Genomic DNA, 22,082 nt, shown 5'->3' on the forward strand with positions numbered 1-22,082 from the left:
TTGAATGTTTGAAATGTTGTCATTTATCTGCACATTAGTGACTCCATTTACCTGAAGCTTCCTTATAGTAGTACATATTTTATTTTAAAAGGATCTTTTATTTATTACTACATTCAGCTAATACAGATAGAAGCAACAAAAAAACCTTTCTAAAAATTCATCTGTGAGCCTTCAGGATTTTTTGGAATCCCAGAAGAACTTCCTACAAAATGACAACAACTTTGCCAACAGCAGTTGCTTCAAATCCCAAATCCTTATAAAACACCCACTTAGTTGTAATAATTTTAATATATTTGGAGAATAAAAAAGCAAAAGAATGACTCTGTTCTTACCTTTTTATAGATTTTGTCTATATTCTATAAAGAATCAGGCAGTTATTTATCTTTTGGTGCTGAATGTGTTTTATAAATTCACTTTAAAGTAATAAATATTTTATAGAAGTTTAAAGCCACAGTAACCCATCCAAAATGAAGGTGTGAATGATGACAAATAAGTACACACTAGACTTTTTTTTTCAGAAACAAAGTATTTATTGTTTCACATGCCTTCATTGAAGATAAGTGGAACTAGTATTTCAAAAAAGGTGCTTATTTTTTTTCCTTGCAAGGCCATTCTAAATATAATACATACTTTTGCTTCCCCCCAAAAAAAAATCTCTTTAACAGATTTCTGAGAAAAGCAGATATGTCCTATAAAAGAGTTGAACACTTTTTCCTGGAAGACTTCCTCCCTAATCTTTAAAAACAGTTATTTCAGTCTCCCATTGGTTTCAGTTTCTTTTAATCCAGCATTTTTTTCCAGTGTAATACTTGGTTTAAATTTATTATAGTCTTAAGGGAGATTCAGAATATTGTACAGATCTTTTTTCTTTAGCGCACTATCATTGTATTGTTGGAAATGCTGGGCAATGATTTGGCTATGGGATCATTTTGCGTGGCTGCCTTGTTCTCTCCACAGTCTGGCAGCTGTGCAATTATAAAAAAGCAGCCATGTTTGGAATCAAGTTAATCTCTGTGTCTCTGTGGTTGCTGACGCTGTTTTCTTATTCCTGTCATTTGCACAAGGGAGTGACTTCTGAAACAGTGCACACCCAAAATAAATATACTGGAGGCTTTTCATCACTCTTCATAGCATATAGAAATAGAACTTGCTGGCAGATGTTTCTGAAATGCAGCACCTTGCATCTCTCCTCTTTACTTACGTTGACAGAGGTTCTTCCCAATTATAGTTCTAAATGTCTGGACCGTAAGTTTGTCATCCCTCCACTAAGAAAAACAGCTTCCGTTGGACCTTAATGCAGCAACACTGCATGACAACTCGGTTAGATGTTTGATAAATCTGGTTTTGCAACTTGCCTGGCACTGCAGAAATTTGGAAAAATTAAATATTTGCAACACAATATATAACTGGTACATTGTTCTAAGCTTGAGTGGAAAAAGTGCAGAGTTTTAATTGAGGTATGGCATATATTTAGCATATTTAAAGTGAACCAGAATAAGGGTTTATTAATCTATATAATTCAGAAATGTGGATTCACGGGATATTACTAGGTAGCTATGAGATTGTACTGTGGTAATAGGTAGCCCTATTTCATGTTAAATTCTGAGTCAAATCACTTTGGGGTAAATGAGATACTATTACCACATTAGGAGTCTTAGCAGTCTAACTGTGGGTGATGACAGATATAGTCCCAACACCTCGAAAGAACAGCAAATATGCTGTTATCTACCACTAACTTTTCTATTTCCACTTAAACAGGTCAAGTGCCATTGTTTCTCTTTTGTGCACATGTAGCCCTCTTTGAAATCAATTGAAGCAAAAAGTGTCTCTTTGGAAAGGGATTTATATTCTGCTCTAAGCTGTAGCTGGGTAGTTCATTCTTAGTTATGTTTTTGCTGTACCATTTAACATAATACTGTTGTCCAGCTGTGGTGCTCATTTTTTGAATGAAACCTGCTTTCGCTGTACTCTTGCCTGATCTCTCTGATCTCTCTCACTTTAAAACACAGACTCCCAATAAAGGGAGCAAGGCATTAAACTAAACCTCACTGAATGATAGGAAGAGTTCCTGTTACCATGCCTTCTCCTTGAGTATAATCCAAGAGTTGCCTTTTTAAAATTGCCTTAAATATAACATGAACCCACCACAACTATAAATTATTCGTAAGAGTATTTGTAGAGGACATATTCTTAACCCCAACATAAAGTCAAATGATTCTTTTGTTCCCTTTGAGTTAAGGATTTGTCATATACAAAGTTTAAACAGAAGACACCAAAACATTAAAAAAGACAGTAATTTTTTAAAGACAAGAAACAATACACGATTGTGAGCATTATCGTATCCCTTCAGCTTTCCTTGGGTATACAGCCAGAATAGCATATGTGCTCTGACAGTTGTTTATTCTTTTATTAAGGAGGAAAGGAAGACTAGAGAATTTGTTGCTGCTTTTCTTTGCTGTCTCTGAATTTGTTTGTCATCTACAAGCCTGCCTCATTTTCCAAATGCGTGACTTGCTTAGCTATCGTGTCTCTGGTTAACTTAGCTTTAAATGGTTGAACAGAGGGGAAACCATGCTTATGTTAGACTTCATTCTGCTGAATGCTTGCGTATATCTTGATCTGTCTGGGGCTTCCTCAGCTGTAATGTTGACATGAAATCTGGTGCAACTTTCTTCTGCATGTTTATCCAGATTTTACACTTGGAATTTTTAAAATTCTATTGTCTTGATAGGTTGAGGAGAGAAAACTATTGCAAACGGTGCATTGTCAACATGTCAAATGCCATAAAATTGAGTCCTATGTTCAGGTTCGATCCCTTTTTCCTTCTCTCTTTTTCTCTGTCTCTTACTTTATCTCCTCATTTACCATTATGTTCCATGGATTAGTATGCCATGTTGTAGTCATTCCAAGTCTTTCCCCAACTTCTGTATTCTTTTTAAAATTCAGTTTTATAAATCATCTGCAGGCTGAACCTCAATCCTTTTGGCCTTCTCTTTTGGTTTTCCATTGTAGAAGCAGCCGCAGCAAAAGCTGCAAGCTATAATCATCATTGAAAGCATCGTAGCTGAAAGGTGAAAGGAGACAAAGAATATTGGCTTTGGAAATGGATCAGAAATTAGAACCAGTCCAGCCCACTGTGCAGTGAGTGTAGCAGATGTAGTCCAGATGTAGCTTTAGAAAGTAATTTCTGAGATTGCTTATAATGCCAACAAAATGATAGCTGATAAGAATTATTACTTTTGATATTCAAATTATAAATTGTGGCTTAGTGTTTTTAATTGTTGAGCTTCTTGGGCTTAAAATTGTTGTTTTGCTCTCTGCCACACTCAGTGAGGAGATGTGGAGGGAGAGGTAGGTATAGCTGGTGTAGAAAAAGTATAAGCAAAGTGTTGTGTTTATGCGCATCCCACCCTTCTCCTTCTACATAGACGAGAATTTTAGTGAATTTAGTTTCACCTCCCACAACCCCAGGTTTTCCTCTTTCCTTTGCCACTGTAATAAATCTTCTCACCACACAGGAGAAGGGGAGGAATAGACTCAACAATTTACTTAGATTTGTTCAAGCTTGTCTGCCTGCCTCTCCTTTTCACACTTCAACTTATTCTTCAGCTGCTTTTATTTAATGGTTATCTTCCTAAAAATTAACAGGCCTTAATTAAATGTTCATTTGTTCCATGAACTGTTTTACTCCTCCTGATCTAATTCGGAGTTGGTTCAAATATGCACATGTTATTAGAATATTTCAGAAGTAAATATGTTCCATGGAAATATAATCACAGACATTTCATTGCTCCACACAATCTGCTTTCTAATGCTTCAAGTATCCCTTCTTTTTACATTGATAAATGTCCAGTTATAATTATGTATACTTCAATATAATGTTGAGATATGCATATTTAAAATTACAGGTAGTCCTTGCTTAGTGGTCACAATTGGGACTGGCTACCTGGTCATTAAGTAAAGCGGTTGTTAAAGGAAACCATTCTTATGATGTTAGTTCAGCTTTCTTTTTCTTTATAACCCAGCAAAGATCATAGATGTGAGAACTGGTTGTAAAGTTACTTTTTCACCACTGTTATAACTATTAATAGTCATTAAACAAATAGTCATTATCTATGCTTAGAGAGTGTTCATAACCTGGAACAAAAAATATGCTAATACAGTTTTTAAATCAAAAGCCTTATTTCATAATTCTTACTATATTGATTGACCATGCTGATTTTGAATAGTAGGCATTGTAGTCCTGCATATCTGAACCCATCCAGTTGGAGAAACTTAATTTTACCATATTGAAAGCTTTGCTGTATTGCACTATACATAAAGACTTCAAACTCCCATTCTAAATTAAAGCATTTAGTTCCTTCTGAACTTTATAGTCTTTAACAAATCAGAAAATATTTAAATTACAAAATAAGCTTATGAAGCAGCACTATTTAGAGCTCCTATCAAACACAGTAGCTGAGCCTGGATCTGTTGCAAGCAACAGGAAACTGGATACTTACCAATGAATAAGATAATAATAAAAAAACAGACAATCTCCAGTGGGTCAGCTTTGGGTAGTCTCTGGAGCTTAAGCCATAATTTGTAACCAACAGCACTGAGCTCCTTCTGAAATTCTTTGAAGGACATTCTGTTGTTTTCGGTCCACAGCTTGCAGCACTGGGGCAGAGAGAGAAAGGCAGAAGACAATGTGTTTTGCTTTAGTTTCAGCTTGTGAACGCCAGGAAAAAGACCTGCCTTTTATTTGAAGCCAGCAAAAAGCAAGATCATTAACAAAACAAGTTTATCCGGGCTGTGCCCCAGGATTTTCAGACAGCTGCTTAGATGAAGATTCTCCAAAGTTACCCAAACATAAAAATATATTGAAAACAATCAAATGCTAATTTGCATTTATCTCAGTTGAAGCATGAGTGTATCATCTCCTTGTATAGAGCCCAAACAATTAATTATGGGCATATGTGTTTATTTAAAGTATGTGTGTTGTATCTTCATAGTACATTACCAATGGTGATATGATTTGTTCTATTTTGACAGCATATCGACAGTTAAGCGGAGCTTATAATTCATTTGCTAGCTTTTCTTGATCTCCCATTGAGAAAATAATCTGTTAGTGCTCCAGTTACTTCCATCTCAAACAAGCTTGGAGCAAATTCAACATGAAGTGTATCATATTCTAAGTTCTGTGTTCCACTCTACTAAGAAGTATTTGTCTCTGTTCCAGAGTTGTTGGGGTTCTATCTGCTACATGGTACATTCTGAAACCTCTAGTCTAAGAGTGGCATCACTATTTCATTCTGAATGTTCTGTTCAGTGTTTTATAGTATAACTCAAATTAGATATATTCTAAAGTATAGCACTTTATGTATAGTGCAATACATATAAAATACCAGAAAGTTATAAGAAAGGAACCACAAAGAAAACATCTGTTACAGGTTCATTCTTTCTGACCTAGCTACCAATTTGTTATGAGCTCGGTAGTGCCTTAAAGCTGTTGAAAAATGACAATGTAATAGCATGTAATATAATTAAAATCTCAGGGGAACTCCCTAACCTAAGGAATTAGACTAGCCCCAATTTTAGTATTAATGGCATTGGACTTGAAAATGGATTTTGGCTACTGATGGTGGGGGGATCAGGCAGTTTGAGAAAATCACCCTATCATTTGGGCAGGGTGATTCACAGGGTGTCCATTTACACATTTGATGTACAAATCAAGGACAGTGCTTCTCCTTACCTCCCCTGCTCTTCAGAACATCCTGTTTTTTACCTGGGAAAATGTGGACACATTTCTAAACGAACGGTTGGTTACATGGAAGTCCAGAGATGTAGTTTTGAATAAAGAAAATGTTTGACACCTGTGCTTTAAAATGAGATTCATGGAAAATCGGTGAACGTCAAAACAGGTGTCCATAACATAAATTGCCTATAGACATGACATAGCCTACTTTTACATTTATGGGAGGTTCTTGTTATTTTACATCTTGTAATATTGTTTTATTTTAAATTATAAATAGTAAATGTATGTAGTCTTGGCACAAATACGGGAATAAAATTATAAATACCTAAAATTGATCACATTTGAATCAATAATTGCTAGCATTGTGTCAAAATAAAGTTGATTTTTTTTTCTTGTGCATCAAATATAGGGTAGAACTCATGAATTAAAAAGTATTATCTAAGCAATGTTTTAAGATATTTACTGGCTAGAACAGTAAAATGGATAATGGGTCAGAAGACATAGTGGTAGTTGATTGGTTGGAGAATGTGGGCTTCTGCATGAGGCAATCTACATTATGATTGATTGCTGGATATAAAGGGGGAATTTCCCTTTTTCCCAACTTTTTTCTTCTGTATTCTCTGTAGGCTATTCTGTGATTTACCTCCTGGTGTAGTGCTATGCCTAACTATCTTATTTGTTGTAAATATAGATGTTAAATATATTTATTTATATAAAATTACAAGATCGTGTTAGCATCTCTGACTCCATTTGGATAGCTGCTGCATAATTCCCTAACAGGTTTTGGGACTCAAAATCTCCCTGAAGTGACAGTAGAAAATTTCTCTGAAATAAAGGGTTTTTTTGTGAGAAAGGTTGAGGATTATTGGCCTGTACAGACAGCATGATGCTATGTTACAGGAATGGGAGGAGGATTTCCTTTGGCTCATCTAATTAGGATGATTTATTTCTCATGGAGCGTAAATATGGAGATGTGTCTGGGAAGGAGGATTTGTAGAAAGCTGCAAGCAATCCTCCAGCAAATCTTAATGAGGAATAGCAAAAGCTAAATGGAAAAGCGCTAGCCAGCATAATTTTGTGCTGGGAGGATAGTCAGGCAATACATGTACATGGGCTCACATCTGCTAGAGAATACTGCCTTGCATTACCCAGAATTTATGTAAGGGAGATGGCAAGCTGCAAAGTAACTCTCACCAGAAAACTTTATAGAGCAAGGCTGGAGAAAATCTGTCAGATCACCTCCAGTTCATGAGGAAACTTTCCTTGAATTAGAAGAGCGAGGAATGGTGTTTTCAGAAGCACACAAAGTATATGGTGCTGTATTCCCTTGATGATACATGGGACATGTTAGTAATAGCAAGCTTTGAGCCCATGAAAAAGCGTGATTTAATTGAATTATGTAACCAGGAGGCTTTTGGAAGAAGAACAGAAAAGATTAGAGAGAAACATTGCACTTGAGAGTAACAATAGTAATTTGTAGCTCAGTCAAAAAAGATCTGCATTCCAGAGAGATAACAAGGTGGGAGATAAATTCTGTGTACTAAAAATGCTGCTTTGCTTGTGGATCAACTCAACATATCCAGAGAAATTGCCCACTAAAAAGATTAAAAGAAAGAAACAGGAGAGAGACAGCAAAACAACTGAAGAAGGGAAACACACAGATTTCTGTGGTGAAGGCAAACAACAAAGGCATTAAAGACATTTGATTGTTGGATAGTGGGGCAAGTGAGTATATTGTAAATAACCTTTTTTCTAGTCTGGGACCAGCTGCCCAGGAATATGTACACCTGGCAAATGGTAATTATTCTTTTGTACAGGGGCAAGTATATGTACCATGGATTGGTAAGTCGTTTGATAAGGTTTTGTGTACCAGATTTAGATCGCAATTTGTTGAGTGTGTCTTGCTTGAAGAATGAAGGGTATGAGGTAATTTTTGCAAAGGGTACATGCAAAGTCATAAAGAATTATCAGGGTGTGTGCACAAGGTTCGAAACTGAACAATTTATATGTTTTGAACCACAAGAAAACTAGTGTGCAAACAATAATTTCTAATGAATCAAAGCATAATGGCTCTGCACGTTTATTACACAGAAGACTTGATCATGCAAACTTTAAAATATTACATAAAATGCCTGACTTGGCTGTAGATTGGAATGTAAAAGATTGTGACAACTATTTGGCTTGTGCTATTTGCAAAGAAACCAAATCGAAGGTACACTCTGTCAGCAAAAGAAATGATAGGAAATCTAACAGGATTTTTCAGTTAGTACATGCTGATTTAATTGGCCTTCTATCTCCATCAATGGGAGAGGCCAAATGCTTTGGTAATTGTTGATTATTTCTCAAGATATGGGTATTGTTATTTACTAAAAAGCAAAACAACTGTTTCAACAATTTAAGCAATGGGTAATGTTTGTAGAGAGGAGTATAATCAAAGGGTATGAGTTCATGAGGAACAGAGTTCATGTCTAACATTTTTCAGCAGTGGCTGAGAAAGAAAGGCATAACCCATAGAAGAATGAACCCCTACACTCTGGCAAAGAATGGAATTGCTGAATGCAGAAATGGTGTGTTAAAAACCATGAAAGATACACTACTAGCAGATGCAGGAATGAGTAAGCTATATTGGGGTGAGGCAATTTCAACTGCCAATTATTTGGCCAATAGACTATGGAGTTCAGCAATTAATGAAATTCCATATTACATGTTATATAAAAGACAACCATCCTTGGTACATTTAAGAATCTTTGGCAACAGTGCATGGGTGCACATTCCCAACACAATGAGGAAGAAAGCCAAAGGCATGGGTAATGAAACTTACACAGATTGTGGATTTGGAGTTTTCATGAGCTGTAAGCCATAATCATCTCAGTTATGACAAATCACGGCTTGAACTATCTTGCTTTGCATGTAATGAGTCTATCTCATATATTAGTTTCACCTTTTAAGTTGCATTGCTGAAATAAATGAACTTTTGCACAATATTCTAATTTTTCGAGTTTCACCTGTAGGTTATCAATCAGGATCAAAGACTTTTTTGTGTCCATCTGTAAATGTTATTATCTCACGTTCTGCAAATTTTTCAGAACAGAGAATTGGGAAAAGGTACATGCCAGTACTGAAATTTTAATGCCTGTTAGTCAAAGTTCTCCAATGAACATTCACACAGGCAAGTTAAACAGGAATCAAAGTGTAGCTTAGGGTTTGTGTATAGCTCAGGGGAATGTTTGGAGAGTTAGATTCCAGTGAAACAGGAACCATTTATTCCAAGGAGGTCTGAAAGAGCAAACAAAGGTGTTTCTCCAGAAAGATTCACAGTTGATGAGATAAAAAGTATGTGACATTTTTATGAGCCCCCAAATTACCAGGAAGTATTCAATTTACTTCTAGCAGAACAAAAGAAATGGAAACAGGCTATAGATAAATGCTGTCTATGCAAAAACAGTTTTCACTCCAATGGGGTTTCCAGAGGGAGAAAGGATGCAGATGGGTGTACAAAAAGAAACTTTTGAAACTTCATTCGATGGAGTACAATATAAAGCAAGGTTAGTTGCTCAAAGCCTACACAACAACACTGGTTCGGAATTAAAAGAATACTACATTTAAAAGAAAACATGGGTTTTGGATTGCATTTGCAACTATCAAATGAATTTGAATGGAAAAGTTTTGTAGACAGTGATTGGGCTAATGATGTACAAGATAGAAAGTCAATGACAAGATTTGTTGTAGCGTTTGCAAATATACTGTTGGTTGGATATCTAGAAAACAGACTTCGGTTGCCATTTCCACAGCTGAGGTGGACTTCATAGCATTGTCAGAATTGTGTTCAGAGTTAACATGTTACATACAATTGTTAAAGGACTTAGATATTGAAGTGAAAGGAGCTACACCAATATTTGAAGTAACACAACGTATATACAAATAGCAACAGGTGAGAGAGTAAAAACCAGAAGCAAGCATGTGGATATAAAATATTGTAATATCAGAGAAGCAGTGAAAGGAAATGTAATAGACCTAATTTTATTGTCCATCAGAAAACAGTTTAGCTGACTACCTGACAAAGCCATTGAGCATCCACAGACACAAAGATCTTGTGAAACAACTTGGTTTAAATACTGTCCAGCTTTAAATTGGAGGGGGTGTTAAGATATTTAATAGCTGGAACAGTAAAGTGGATAATGGGCTAGAATTCACAGTGATAGTTGATTGGTTGGAGAATGCGGGCTCCAGAATGAGATAATCTATGCATGATTGATTGCTGGGTGTAAAGAGAACATTTCCCTTTTTCCCGTCTCTTTTGTGTGCTCTACATGTTCTGTGATTTACCTGATGATTTACCTCATGGTGTAGTGATGTGCCCGATTATCTTATTTTGCTGGAAATATAGGTGTTAAATATACTTATTTACGTAAAACTACAAGTTCGTGTCAGCATCTCTGACTTCATTTAGACACCTACTGCACAATTCCCTGATACAATATAATTCTTCACTGGGCAAAAGAATTTATACACACTTATAGCATCTTAGAATATTAATAACCCATACATAAAACATGAGGAAAATAGATATTTTCTATATGGTGCTATTGTTTGGTGATTTCTGTTTTCTATGCTGTTTTTGACTGAAATCAAAAAGAAGGAATGAGAATGAAATATAGTATTTTGGTTTTATCACTTTAATCTTATATTTTATATTCATATTCTCTCGAGATACAATGAGGGACATGATAGCAAGTGTTCTCTGTGTGGGATGCCCTCCTTTGGTAAAGCCTGTTTCTCATGGTGAAGATTGCTTCCATGCTGCTTCCAAGGGATTTGTAAAAACCTGGCTGTTGTTAGACAGATCAATCCAGATAACAAATTGCTCAGATTTTCCTCAAAAATAAGTATTAATTGTTGCACTCTGCACAGTTTTTCTTTCTTTCTGGAGATGTACAGAATTTTTTTTTCATTCTGGACATTACTGATGTTAATGTTACTAAAGCTGCATTGTTTCTGGGAGTTCTCTCAATGCATAAAATATCAGTTTGTATTTCTGTTAATTGTCACAAGGATTGGTGTTCAAGTAGAAATGGGATAGCAGGAAACCTAGAAATGCTCTTTATTGTCATAGGACATAGTGGCAGAGTCTTGAAAGCCTCTTAAGAGTTTCTCTGTTCCACATATTAATCTTAAACAAAATCAAAACAGAGTGGTTTTTTTTTTGTGCACTTTCTACTTTCTCACAATTGAGCTGCTGTTTCTCCTGCCTGAACATTTAATTGGCTCTTCCTCTTCTCAAGGCTTTCCAAGATAAGCCCTATACTTTTTCAGAGATATTTAATCAATCATGCTTAAGGTGAGGTGGAGGGAAAAAATAATTGGTTAAAAATTAGAATTCGGGTATTTGTTTCATACATTTGTAATGAGTAATGTCTAAAGAAACTACCAGATATTTATGAAGTATTAAACAAAAGTTTAATATTTTTTATGAATGCACTGTGTAGATGTTGCAATAAGAAAACCGTAGCTAGGGCATGAAAAGATATAAAAATGTCACAGGAAAAAAATGTATAATCAATATGTGATATTAATGCATGTTCAGTGGAATTAAGTTCTGAAGCTTTTACAGAAGCAAACTATGTGAAAATAAGTTTCAGAGCTAATGTTGGAATGACTGTTGCAATTTAGTAAAGAGCAAGGAATCATTTTGTAAAAAGCAAGAAATTTTTTTAATGCCTATAAGCAGAAAAACTATTGATGTTTTTTTAAAATATCATTGATTATGAAGGTACCATACTTCCACTATTTTTAGGCTAGCAAGAGTGATTGCAGGTAATCAACTTACAATCACAATTGAGCACAAAATTTCAGTTGCTAAGCAAGGCAGTTATTAAATGAGTCACATCCCATTTTACAACCTTTTTGCACAGTTGTTAAATGAATCACTGCAATTGGTAAGTGAATCATGCAGTCATTAAGCAAAATCTGGCTTCCTCCATTGACTTTGCTTGGTCAGAAGCTGGCTGGGAAGGTTACAATTGGTGAACACATATAACAGTGCATGACAGTGCAACTGTGATAAATACATGCCAGTTGCCTAGTGCCCAAATTTTGATCACATGACCACAGGGATACTATAATGGTTATGTGAAAACTGGTCAGAAGTCATTTTTCAAAGAGGCGTTAAACAAACGATTGTAAGTCGAAGAATGCTTTCCAAGTATACTCTGATCTTCAAATGTGAATATCAATTTTAGGCCAAAAGCAAGAAGAGTTAAATTTATCGACAAAAAAATAAAGGGAGATTAGTATAGCTATTTCAAGCTTTTTAGCTCTCATCAGCTAGCCATACCCTTCTGGGATTCAAACCCCCTTTGCGTACCTGTGAAGGCTCCTGGATTGGGGCTAAAAGGCAAAAACGGAAGCAGTATGCTCCATCCCATATTTGGGTAGACCAGGTTGCCCTGATAGATCGGTCTCACTGGAAAAACACTTAGCAAGGCAAAGAGTTCTGACATTCATTGGTGTAAATGCTGATTAATCACATGGATTAAAACTACTCATTGTTAGCAAATAATCTAATCCAGGGTTGTCAAACTCAATTTCATTGGGGGCCATATTAGGGTTGTGTTTGATCTTGGGGGGCTGGGGTAGTGGTCGGGGTATGCGTGTGTGGCCAGGGTGGGCGTGGCCAGCTCGATGTCATTCAAGGCTCCATTTTTTACTGTGATAGCCTCCTGTAGCCCTCTGCCAGTGTTAATGGAGCACTTGGCCTCCCCAGCCTCTTGTTTTCTCTGGCAGAAGGCTGCAGGACGTTGTTGAAGCTGAAAACGGAGCCCAGGTGGGCTGAGCTCCATTTTCGCTGGCAGAGGCACCGCGGGCCAGTTCTTCACTGTTTTCAGGGCAGCCCAGTGGGTCAGATCTAAGCACCCTGCGGGCTGGATCCGGTCCCCGGGTCTTGAGTTTGACACCCCTGATCTAATCCAAGACTGAAAAAATATGCATTTTTCATGACTGGTTCTGCGAAGCCATTAAGATAGTATATTGCTGTAGTATCATTTCAGTCTCTTTACAATATTCTTATGTAAGGGAGTACTGTGTATTTTAGACTTTAAAAGTCATATTTAATAGGCATCTTCCGCCTAAGTCCAATGAATTATGGGTTTACTGTTGATTCTTCAGCATTTATATTAACATGGGTAAAAATTTGAAAACAGTAATTAACTGTGTTCATACAAAATCTTGGAATTCTAAGCCATTCTTCTATCATGTATAAATACTTTTGCAAACTGAAGGATTTGAATTGGCAAAAATCTAATTAAGTTTATAGGATTTAATGTGAGAAAGTAAAAAGTGTGTCATTGCAAGACTTAGAAAAAATTTGGAGCATATGATAATAATTAATGGTGGCTTGTGGGATTGCAGGTAAAGAAGACTTATTTTTTCCTAAATTGATATTTTTAAATGTAGATTTCCTTTGCAAAGCCTATTTTAGATGTAGATTTCCATTGCAGTACCTATTAAGCAATGAAAAAATACCAGCCTAAAATAGTGAACTGAATATAAAGCATATTCTGAAAATGGATAATTTGGTAACATTCTGCATTAGCTTTTCCTTTTATAAATTATGGTTGGGGATTTGGAAAATTCCTCTCATTCTCCATTCGGATGCAGCTTTTAAAGTCAAAATTATGGAGTTATTTGCTTATTCTAAGCAAAATACATAATAAGCAATGCACTGTTGTATACCATTCCATTAATAAACAATTCTCCAATAGAAAAATCCAGCCACTTTAAAAATGAACTGTTCTTAAGCTAGCTTTCTTCTTTTTGAATGCCACTTTCTCCATTGAAATGCAATTGCAGTTCAGCTCATACAAACATTCATTACAGCGTGAAGCAATATTGATATTTTGTTTATATAATAGTATGGTATAGTAAATGTCTGTGGAGATTCTCAGTCATCCAGATCATTGTTCCAAATTTGGTTTTTCAAGAGGTAACTGGACTTTCTGGTTTTGAAGACGAAAGAACTCTACTCTAGAACGCAAATGACTAGCTGTCTGCAAGAAGTATAAATCCTTCCATTCCTCACCAGCCAGCCAGAGCTGAAGAAGCTTCTTGGATGAGAAGTGAAACTTCTTCAAAGAAAAACCAGAAAGTCCAGCTGCCTCTTGAAAAACCACCTTTGGGTATGCTATAGTAATGATTTTAAACTGGTTTTTCCTGTGTGCTTTCCTGTCAGGTGGTAATAAATTGCAGATAGTTATGTAGGTATCCTCAACCTTTAGGTTGTTTCTCCAAACCCTGATGATGGAGCAGACTTCTTTCTCCAGAATATGCTCTGTAGAAGGAATTTCTTAGACATTCTTCCAAGGAATATTCAGAAGTTCACCGTCCTTGGTAGCAGCATATTGATCCTAAGACTCCACTAAGTGAAATTCGCTATGTGTTGTGCAGAGCCCCTTCACCAATTTAATGTCAGCATCTGCTTCACCTTTGTTTCATAGAAGCACACACTACTGGTTTTGAGTGGACAGCCCTGCAGGTGTCCAGATGCCAAGTCATAAAGGGCTTTACAGGTTGAAAACTTGAAAACCAATAGGCAACCAAGTCAAGGTCTGGAAAACCAAATGTTGTATGTTTTCACCTCCAGGAGGCCAGAAGTTATTTGAGTCACTATATTTTGAACTAATTGTAATTGCACTCCCTCCACTCTATCCTACAGGGCCTGCGGGAGGGAGATTTTTTTGGCTTCGGTAGACCCGACAGAGGCCTACATCCCATGTGCCCGTAGACCCCAACCACCGTCAGTTCCTGAGGTTTTGCTATGGCGGCTGCCATTTTCAATATAGGGCTCTCCTGTTCGGCCTGTCATCAGCCCCACGGACTTTTACCAAGCTCCTGGCAGCCGTAGTGGCATACCTCAGATCCTTACCCATAAGGATCCTATACTATGTAGACGACATCCTGATAGCATCCTCTTCCAGACCCCAGGCAGAGGAGGATATGATGTCGACAGTCAGGATCCTTCGAGAGCATGGGTTCTTGATAAACCTGGACAAATGCCACCTAGTACCATCGAACCATCTCTTGCATTTGGGGACTATCATAGACACCTTAACTGTCCAGGTCTTTCTCTCACAGGAGCGTTGAGACAGTATAAGGGACATCACATCACAGATCCTGTCTGACAGAGAGGTGCCTATTTCTGTCTTGCTGTCTCAACTTCTCAGCAAGATGATATCGTGCATCGGGATCATCCCAGGGCCCACTTCCTGCCTGACCTCTGCAGTGGTTCCTGCTCCCCTACCAGAAGGCGGGCAGGGGCGACTCACCAAGGAGGGTTCACGTCCCCTTGCTGGTTCTTTATTCTCTCCATTGGTGGCACTCCCGAGCCATGGATCAGGGTTGCTTGTACAGGGAGTCCCAGAGGATTACCATCACCACCGAAGCCAGTCTGTATGGTTGGGGGGCCCACCTGGGAGTCCAGGTTAGGTGGTCACGGGAGGAGCTCGCCCACAACATAAATTGGCTAGAGCTCAGGGCTGCCCACGTAACTCTCAAGGATCTAAGGCAGGAGGTGATGGGGAGACAGGTTTTTCTCCTCACAGACAATCTGGCCACCAAGGCCCACACAAACCGGCAGGGGGACACTCGCTCCAGATCTCTAATGCAGGAGGCGACTCGGTTGTGCAGGTGGGCAGAGAGACACCTGTTGTCCCTGCGAGCAGAAAACATCTCAGGAGTTTCCAATGTGCAAGCAGACTGGTTGAGCAGGCCCACAGTCAACCAGTTGGAATGGCAACTGCATCCCAGTCTGTTCCAGGAGATGAGAGAACTTCTATTATTATGAATTTATTACACACACACACACACACACACACACACACACACACACACACACACACACAAAAATAAGACAAGTTTTTCATTCATGCATATGCAGGTCCCCTTTCTATGCTTCCAAAAATCTAAAGAGAGAGGAAACATTACAGAGGATCACACAGCCCACTGTTCCTCTAAGCCATAGAATTAGTTGTTCCTGATGGAATCTAAGAGTGAAATTATTTTATTAAAACTGCCAGTTGCTTATACTGAACAGTTGGATGCAGGGACCGCATTGTTCATTTCCTTGCCTTATGTGCAAGAGCCCAACACGGTCTGGCTAGCTAGCCTAAAAGAGCCTTTCTTAAGTGTACTCCTTGGAACAAAGCTTGTCTGTTGTAGGAAGTGGTTTGAAAATGGGCCCTCTTTGGGAAAATAAGGAAAACTCTTTTAATTAGCAAAAATTTGTACAGATGTTTTTGTACCTGTTTTTGTATGCACGTATTCTAGACTGTCTGTCCTGCCCCATTAACCTGAATTAGGGGTTTATTATTTTTGCTTTTTGATTCCTCAAGAAGCAGCACAGGATAACAAATCAGCAGGTTAAGGTCATGTGCATACATTCAGAACTTTACTGGGATGTTTGTTTCTATGATGGCCTGAAAGTGCTTTACCCCACTGTTTTAAAGTGCCGTCTCTTCAAGTGGTCTCTTCAAGTGAGTATAATGATAACAGATATTCAGAAGTTGCCAATGTTATTTTCACAAAAGGGATGAAGTCCAGATACTTATAGAAATAAAAGAAAATTTGTTTTTGTGTTAATGTTTCATCTAGATATTGTTCAAAGTTTTTGTAAAGTGAATGGCACTATGCCAGCCTGTTGTTGTGCCTAGCCCTCCTAAAAGCTATTTGGTAGTTGTGTTTAAGAGCAGCAACTTTAAAATGTGTGGACTCCAGCTTATTGGCAGAGAATTCTGGGAGTTGAAGTCCACACCTTAAAAGTTGCTGAGGCTGGAAAACACCACTTTTGAAGACCAAGAGGCCTCTTTATTACATGACAGCTGGCAGTGCAAGTAAGGATTCTTATGTCAAGACATGTGTTTTAAATTGCATGTTTCTTTTTAGCTGCTGCATACATTTCTGGCCAAATGTTGGACGCTTTTCTTTTCTTTTGGCCACAGAAAATTGGACTGTTTTTCCTCCCTGTCTTTTAGCCTTCTCTGGAATCTTCTTTTTTATTTAGCCTTCCTTCCATTCTTTGTTTTCAGCTAATAGCAGCAAGAGTTCTAGCTAGAGAAAGACAATAGTAGTTCTCCTACTTAATTAATAATTTAATAGTAATTTAATTATACCCCCTCCTTACTGAATGTTCTAAACAGTAGCATAACAGTTTAGCAAAAAGACACAAAACCCTAAGATCAGCTGGATCCACATTGAACCTGAATTTGTATCAAAAGTTTAAGACAATTAGGGAACTCTGGAAAGGTCCTATTGTGGATAATTTAGCTTGAGGCTTTTCTTTCCATCAAGACCATAGACTTATTTGAAACTTTATGCTGTATTGTCACCCAGACTATTATAGTAGTAGTTTGATCTAATTAGCTTCATATACAGAGAAAAAGAAGAAGAAATTTGGTTAATTTTTATCTCCACCAACAAAAAGTGACTAAAGTATTTCAGTAAGACAGATCCTTGCTGAAGCAAACCTGTTTTCTGGTGAGTTTGAGCAAATTATCTTATTTTTAAGCACAGAGACCTTATATGATTAAAATGAGCATCTCCACGATGTCTGAGTTCTGTAACAGTATTATTCAGTTATTTCTTATGTTGTCACATACCTTATGATCAAGAGTCAGAAGGCTTGAGATTATGAGTTATCCCATATTACACAGTTATCTAAACCAGGATCAAGGGTAACATAGAGTTTTTAAACCTCCGATTTATTCTCTATGTTGCTGCATATTTAGAAAAAAGCTGATACAACAGATAGTTTAGAAGCCTATATTGCCAACACACAAAATGAGAAAAACTTTAGTTTTTAGTCCTAGAACCCAAGATTGTTATGAAAGAACCATTAACAAATGTAAAATTTATCCAGAAAATATAGAGGCAATAATGGAAAGAAATTTAAATGACTGACCTATGCAAATGGAATTATTTATTTTTTTATTTTGTACCCAGCTTTAATAGATTTGCAAATAATTCAAGACAGTGATCATATCCAGCATACCTTCTTCCTCATATTTTCCCCACAACAACAATCCATTGAAATTTAGCTGATAGAAAAGGATTTCTAAAGACAAAATTTACTCACACAAATCTGTCTAAAGATTAAGATATTCCTCAAAGATTTTTCCATTGATCTCTACCCCTTTGGAAGTGAAAGGAATATTAACTACAAATATGGTCCTTTCTTCCTATGGGAGCTTACCACTGAAATGTTTTACATTAATGCAAAAAAACAAACAAACAAAGTCTTTTTGTAGGCTTAATAAACTCAAATATTTACGTTTTCACTTGTTCCAATTCTACTGTGTTAGTTTTAACTTTGCCTTTATTATATCATTAACTCTTTAAATGGAAGGATGAGATATAGTATAAATAACATCCAGTTGAACCTTGCACATCTCAATGTTGTTTTTTGTTCTGTTGTGTATTTTTTGATATGAAGTGTCCCTTTGCTAATTAAATGTAGTCTGGCAACTGTTGCCTCTGTTTTTATAGAGTTCTGGATCTGTTTGTTTTGTTTGGGACTGCTGTTACAAACTATCTTCAAGCCCCAGTTGATGCCAAATTCCTAAGAAGCCTGTTGTTGTTTTATTTCTGCAGCTTAGCTGCTTGGGCCTCTCATTTTTTAAAATTAATCTCCCTATAACTGTTTAGATCTTGGAGAAAATTCTCAATTAGTTTTTACATTTTGAAAAGCAGTTTTGGGGAAGTCCTTAAACTAAAATTCAGATTATGTATAGTTTATACAGTATATTCAGGTTATGTATAGTTAGCCCTCTGCCACAACTGATTATTAATTTTTTTAGACAATAACTTCTACTAGTTGTTGGTATTAGCTGGAGGCTGATAATATAATGTGCTGGTGATGGCAGGCTTGGATAGAAACTGACAGAAAATATCAAATTGTACCTCAATGTTCCTTTACAAAAACATTTTTCTTTTCTTTCCACAAGTCTCCCCAATTTCTTGGAGAAAAACTCTTCAGATTCAAAGCTCTCTTTAAATCATTTAAAGATGATAGCCTGTTACAGTTAAAATAATTATGTATGTTATTATATCTTGAAGGATAACATATGTATTGCAACTTATGCTTTTGTAGGTTAGAGTTCTCTATGTATATGTTTAGAAAATGTATATGCTGCCAACTAGATTGATGCCTTTGGCCAACTTACAGGATGCAGTAATAACATATACTAACAGCACTTGTTACAAACAAAATATAAAATCAGCTTCAAAAATCTTTTACATGAAAAAGTGTAGTATAAATATGTATAACCCTAAAAATAGGAATAAGAAAAAACCCAAATTATAATATTAGATCAAGCCAATCAATGCATGTTTGGCCACCTCCAAATACAGATCTTTCTTAATGAACAGTAAAATGAACATTTGATTAATGTTAAGTGAGTACTCATGTTCATTTGTTAGCACAGGGTAAATGAGAGAACAACCATATTTTTATTGTACAGTAACCTGTGCCAAGATTTCTTTAGGTCAAATTTACTGTGGAATTTATCAGAGCTTTAGGCTGGTCTTTTGAAGATTTTTGGAGGAATCTACATATTATCCACAATGTTTGGAATGTCATCCTACAGGTTTCTGGGAGTTGCCCTTTTAATGCTTCATTTTTTTCTTACACAGAAATTTGCCAATCCAGACAGGTTAGCAACAGGAGCATTGGCATATTGGTGGATGAGTATCAGCAGATATGTCATGCTTTTGAATATGCAGATAGGCAAAACAGTAATATTACAGTTCATTTTGGAAATGAATTTGTTCCTTATTGTAGCGACCTTATGTAGCCCATTATGACCATGTCACTAATTGATCCAGTTGCTTTTTAAAAAACGCCTGCATTATTCAAACACCACTCTAATCTAGTCAGTGCTTCTTAATAAAAAAAGCTCAATTTTCCATAAAATACCAATCTGTTCTGAAATTATACTCTGCTTAGGCTTTGCATGCTTCAAAAGATATTTGAAAGAAGTGTTTCCGTCCTCAAACAAGCACAGGGTCTCTGCTATTTCTTAGAGCAGTCCAAACCTAAAACAAAGATGTCACTGTTTTAAAGAATATTACTAAATGTAATGCAGCTCTTAGAGCAGCTGAAGCTTTTTCCTTTACATGGTCTACACAAGATTAATAATAAATTACACATCAACATAAATTAACATTGAATTCCTTAATAACTGATTTTGTTAAAAGATATTTATGCAGCTGTTCCCTTCTGACACTGCTGGAGAGTGAAATAAAAGCATACAAATTTTGATATATTTTTTTCTCTATTTGATACAATGTCCAATTCTGTGAGTCAAATTTCAGCGGTTGTGCAACAGAAATAGAGCTCTCTTCCTGAAGATAAAGATTTCACTCTTTCAGAAAAAAGTTCTACAGTAATAACGATTGGCAAGTTCCAAAGTATTCTTTGAACATCTATATAGCTGATTGTCTGAAAATGCCTTATAGACCAAGACTAGAAAATTCCTGAAAATATTTCCTAAATTCTCGTTCATAGTACTAGTTTATTTTGTTTAGGATAATGCATACATTTCAAAGTAGCAAGGAATATATGTTACTTTTTCTTGCATAAGAAAAATGTTCAAGTAGTAGTTGCTATTTTTTCCGTTACCAATTTCAGTTCTCAGTGCTGAGTTTCTAAGAAATAAGAATACAAGGGAACGTGCAGAAACTGATCTGCTAGCACACTTTTCCTGCAGAGCAACTTTGCCAGCCCAGCAAAAAAGCCTTTATCTCCCCCACCCTGCACTCCCCTGCCCCGGTGTGTCCTTTTTACACACTTTCCTCTGGCAAGCTCCATTTACAAACACTTACGTTGAACTCTGTATACAACTGTAAGTTGAACAAATCAGTCTTCCTCTGTGATTCTGTTTGAGAAGAGCTTTTTTCTCCAGTGGTGTTGAAGAACTTTCTGTTTTCTCTGTCCTTTGTATTTTTCTGTCACTGCCCTTTCATGTCAGCTCCCATTGCATTTTTGATTCTCAACGCATATCTCCCTCCTCTGTTTCTCTTATCCTTGTTACTGACAGCCAGCTGCTTTCTCTGCCTGCGTGTGCATGCGTGCTGGCACTCTCTCTTTTTGTTGTTAGTATCCTGGAGATGTAAAGTTTCATATTACATACTCACCAAGAAGGGAAAAAACACAACTGGAGTCTCACTGTTGCCACAAGGTTCCCTGAATCAAGAGTTGTTGCAACTTTTTGTGTAACTCTTGCCTGCATCTGAGAAATTTCTTCAGCTCTTTTCTTACACTGTCTGGGCAACTCTTGAGTTCTTTTCCACACCACTAGAGACTGCTAATTTTGTAATTGGTGTTAGAAAAAGAATTACTTGCTCTTAGCAAAATCAGCAGCATGGATAACCGAAAGGCTCTTCCTCCATGGATACGTGAAGATCTTTGCGGGCTTTTTTTTTCCCCTGTGAAATACTCCATGAAAAAGAATCAAAAGACCCAATTTATGCAATGGCTGTGCCCCCCACCCCACCCCTTCCACAGGAGTGAAGAAATAATTCCATAGTTCACAAGTAGAGAGGTTTTGAGGAGAACTGTTAATACATGGGAAATACAAGTGGAAGCATCTGCACTTCCAAGGCAGTGGGCAAGGCAGGGTAGGATAAGGAAGGGAGATGGAGGGATGGATAGATATTCTGATTCCATGTTATTCCTTGCCAGGAAGAGAGTGGCTTCTCTGGTTTTCATTTTTTTCCTCCCCCTCCTCCTCCCCCACATCCCCTGCCTCAATTGAACACTTTGCAGAGAGTTGGCTGCTCTAAGATCATGAATAAAGTATTCCAAAGAAAGCTGCTCTGACTATTCTAAGAAAGACCATCAACCCTTCCAGCCAAGAAACCAACTGACAACTTGGCCAGTTCTTGTAACTCTGCCAGAGATTGACCTTTTGACTTGAACCTGTAACTCCATTGCCTCAACTACTAATTAAAAACATTGCCTGCATTTTTATTAACTGGTATCATTTTAAATATGAGCATATGGCTTTAGTTGTACATACTGAGTTCTGTTACCTTGGAAGCCCTGCGGGAGTGCTGATAATTAAAAAACAAAGTCTCCTTCCTGGCGTAACCAAATTATAGTTTGTTCTTTTCCTTTTCTGAAGAGAAAAAAAATGGGACTGCCAAAGACCCTTGGCATTTCCAGCTGGGTAATGCTAGCAATTGCTAGAAGGGCATGAAGAAAAAAATTCAACCGGATAATCTTTCATTGGTTGTGAAAAGAGGCTTTCTTTTAGCCCAAGAGCAGTGTGAGTCAGTGTCACTTTGCAGAACTGAT

The 22,082-nt window shown here is 37.0% G+C and overlaps 2 protein-coding genes across 5 annotated transcripts in view; one reads left to right on the forward strand and one right to left on the reverse strand.

The window, feature by feature from the left end:
* RECQL5 (RecQ like helicase 5) overlaps positions 1-22,082 on the forward strand; it is a 68,889-nt gene that overhangs the window by 19,209 nt on the left and 27,598 nt on the right. The gene's annotated exons all lie outside the window — the stretch shown is intronic.
* Positions 507-21,011, reverse strand: SMIM5 (small integral membrane protein 5). Of its 2 annotated transcripts, none has more exons than XM_087924870.1 (3): positions 20,921-21,011; positions 4,503-4,659; positions 507-3,064 (listed from the first exon to the last, which is right to left on the reverse strand). In XM_087924870.1, the coding sequence occupies exons 2-3, from the start codon at positions 4,627-4,629 to the stop codon at positions 2,949-2,951; spliced, it is 243 nt and encodes an 80-aa protein (XP_087780996.1). In that variant the 5' UTR covers positions 4,630-4,659; positions 20,921-21,011; the 3' UTR covers positions 507-2,948. The 2 variants fall into 2 exon arrangements, with proteins under 2 accessions (XP_087780996.1, XP_026557776.1); XM_026701991.2 differs by lacking the exon at positions 20,921-21,011 and adding an exon at positions 20,609-20,749.

Source organism: Pseudonaja textilis, chromosome 2, assembly GCF_049901715.1.
Source record: "Pseudonaja textilis isolate UNSWEBS1 chromosome 2, rPseTex1.2, whole genome shotgun sequence".
Classification (NCBI taxonomy): Eukaryota; Metazoa; Chordata; class Lepidosauria; order Squamata; family Elapidae; genus Pseudonaja; species Pseudonaja textilis.

What these genes read in the sequence shown, in the direction of transcription:
- SMIM5 (XM_087924870.1), bottom strand. Translation starts at nt 4,629, where the DNA reads ATGTCCTTCAAAGAATTTCAGAAGGAGCTCAGTGCTGTTGGTTACAAA. An exon ending in TATTATTATCTTATTCATTG is followed by an intron (nt 3,065 to 4,502) that starts GTAAGTATCCAG and finishes TTCACCTTTCAG; the next exon opens with CTACGATGCTTTCAATGATG.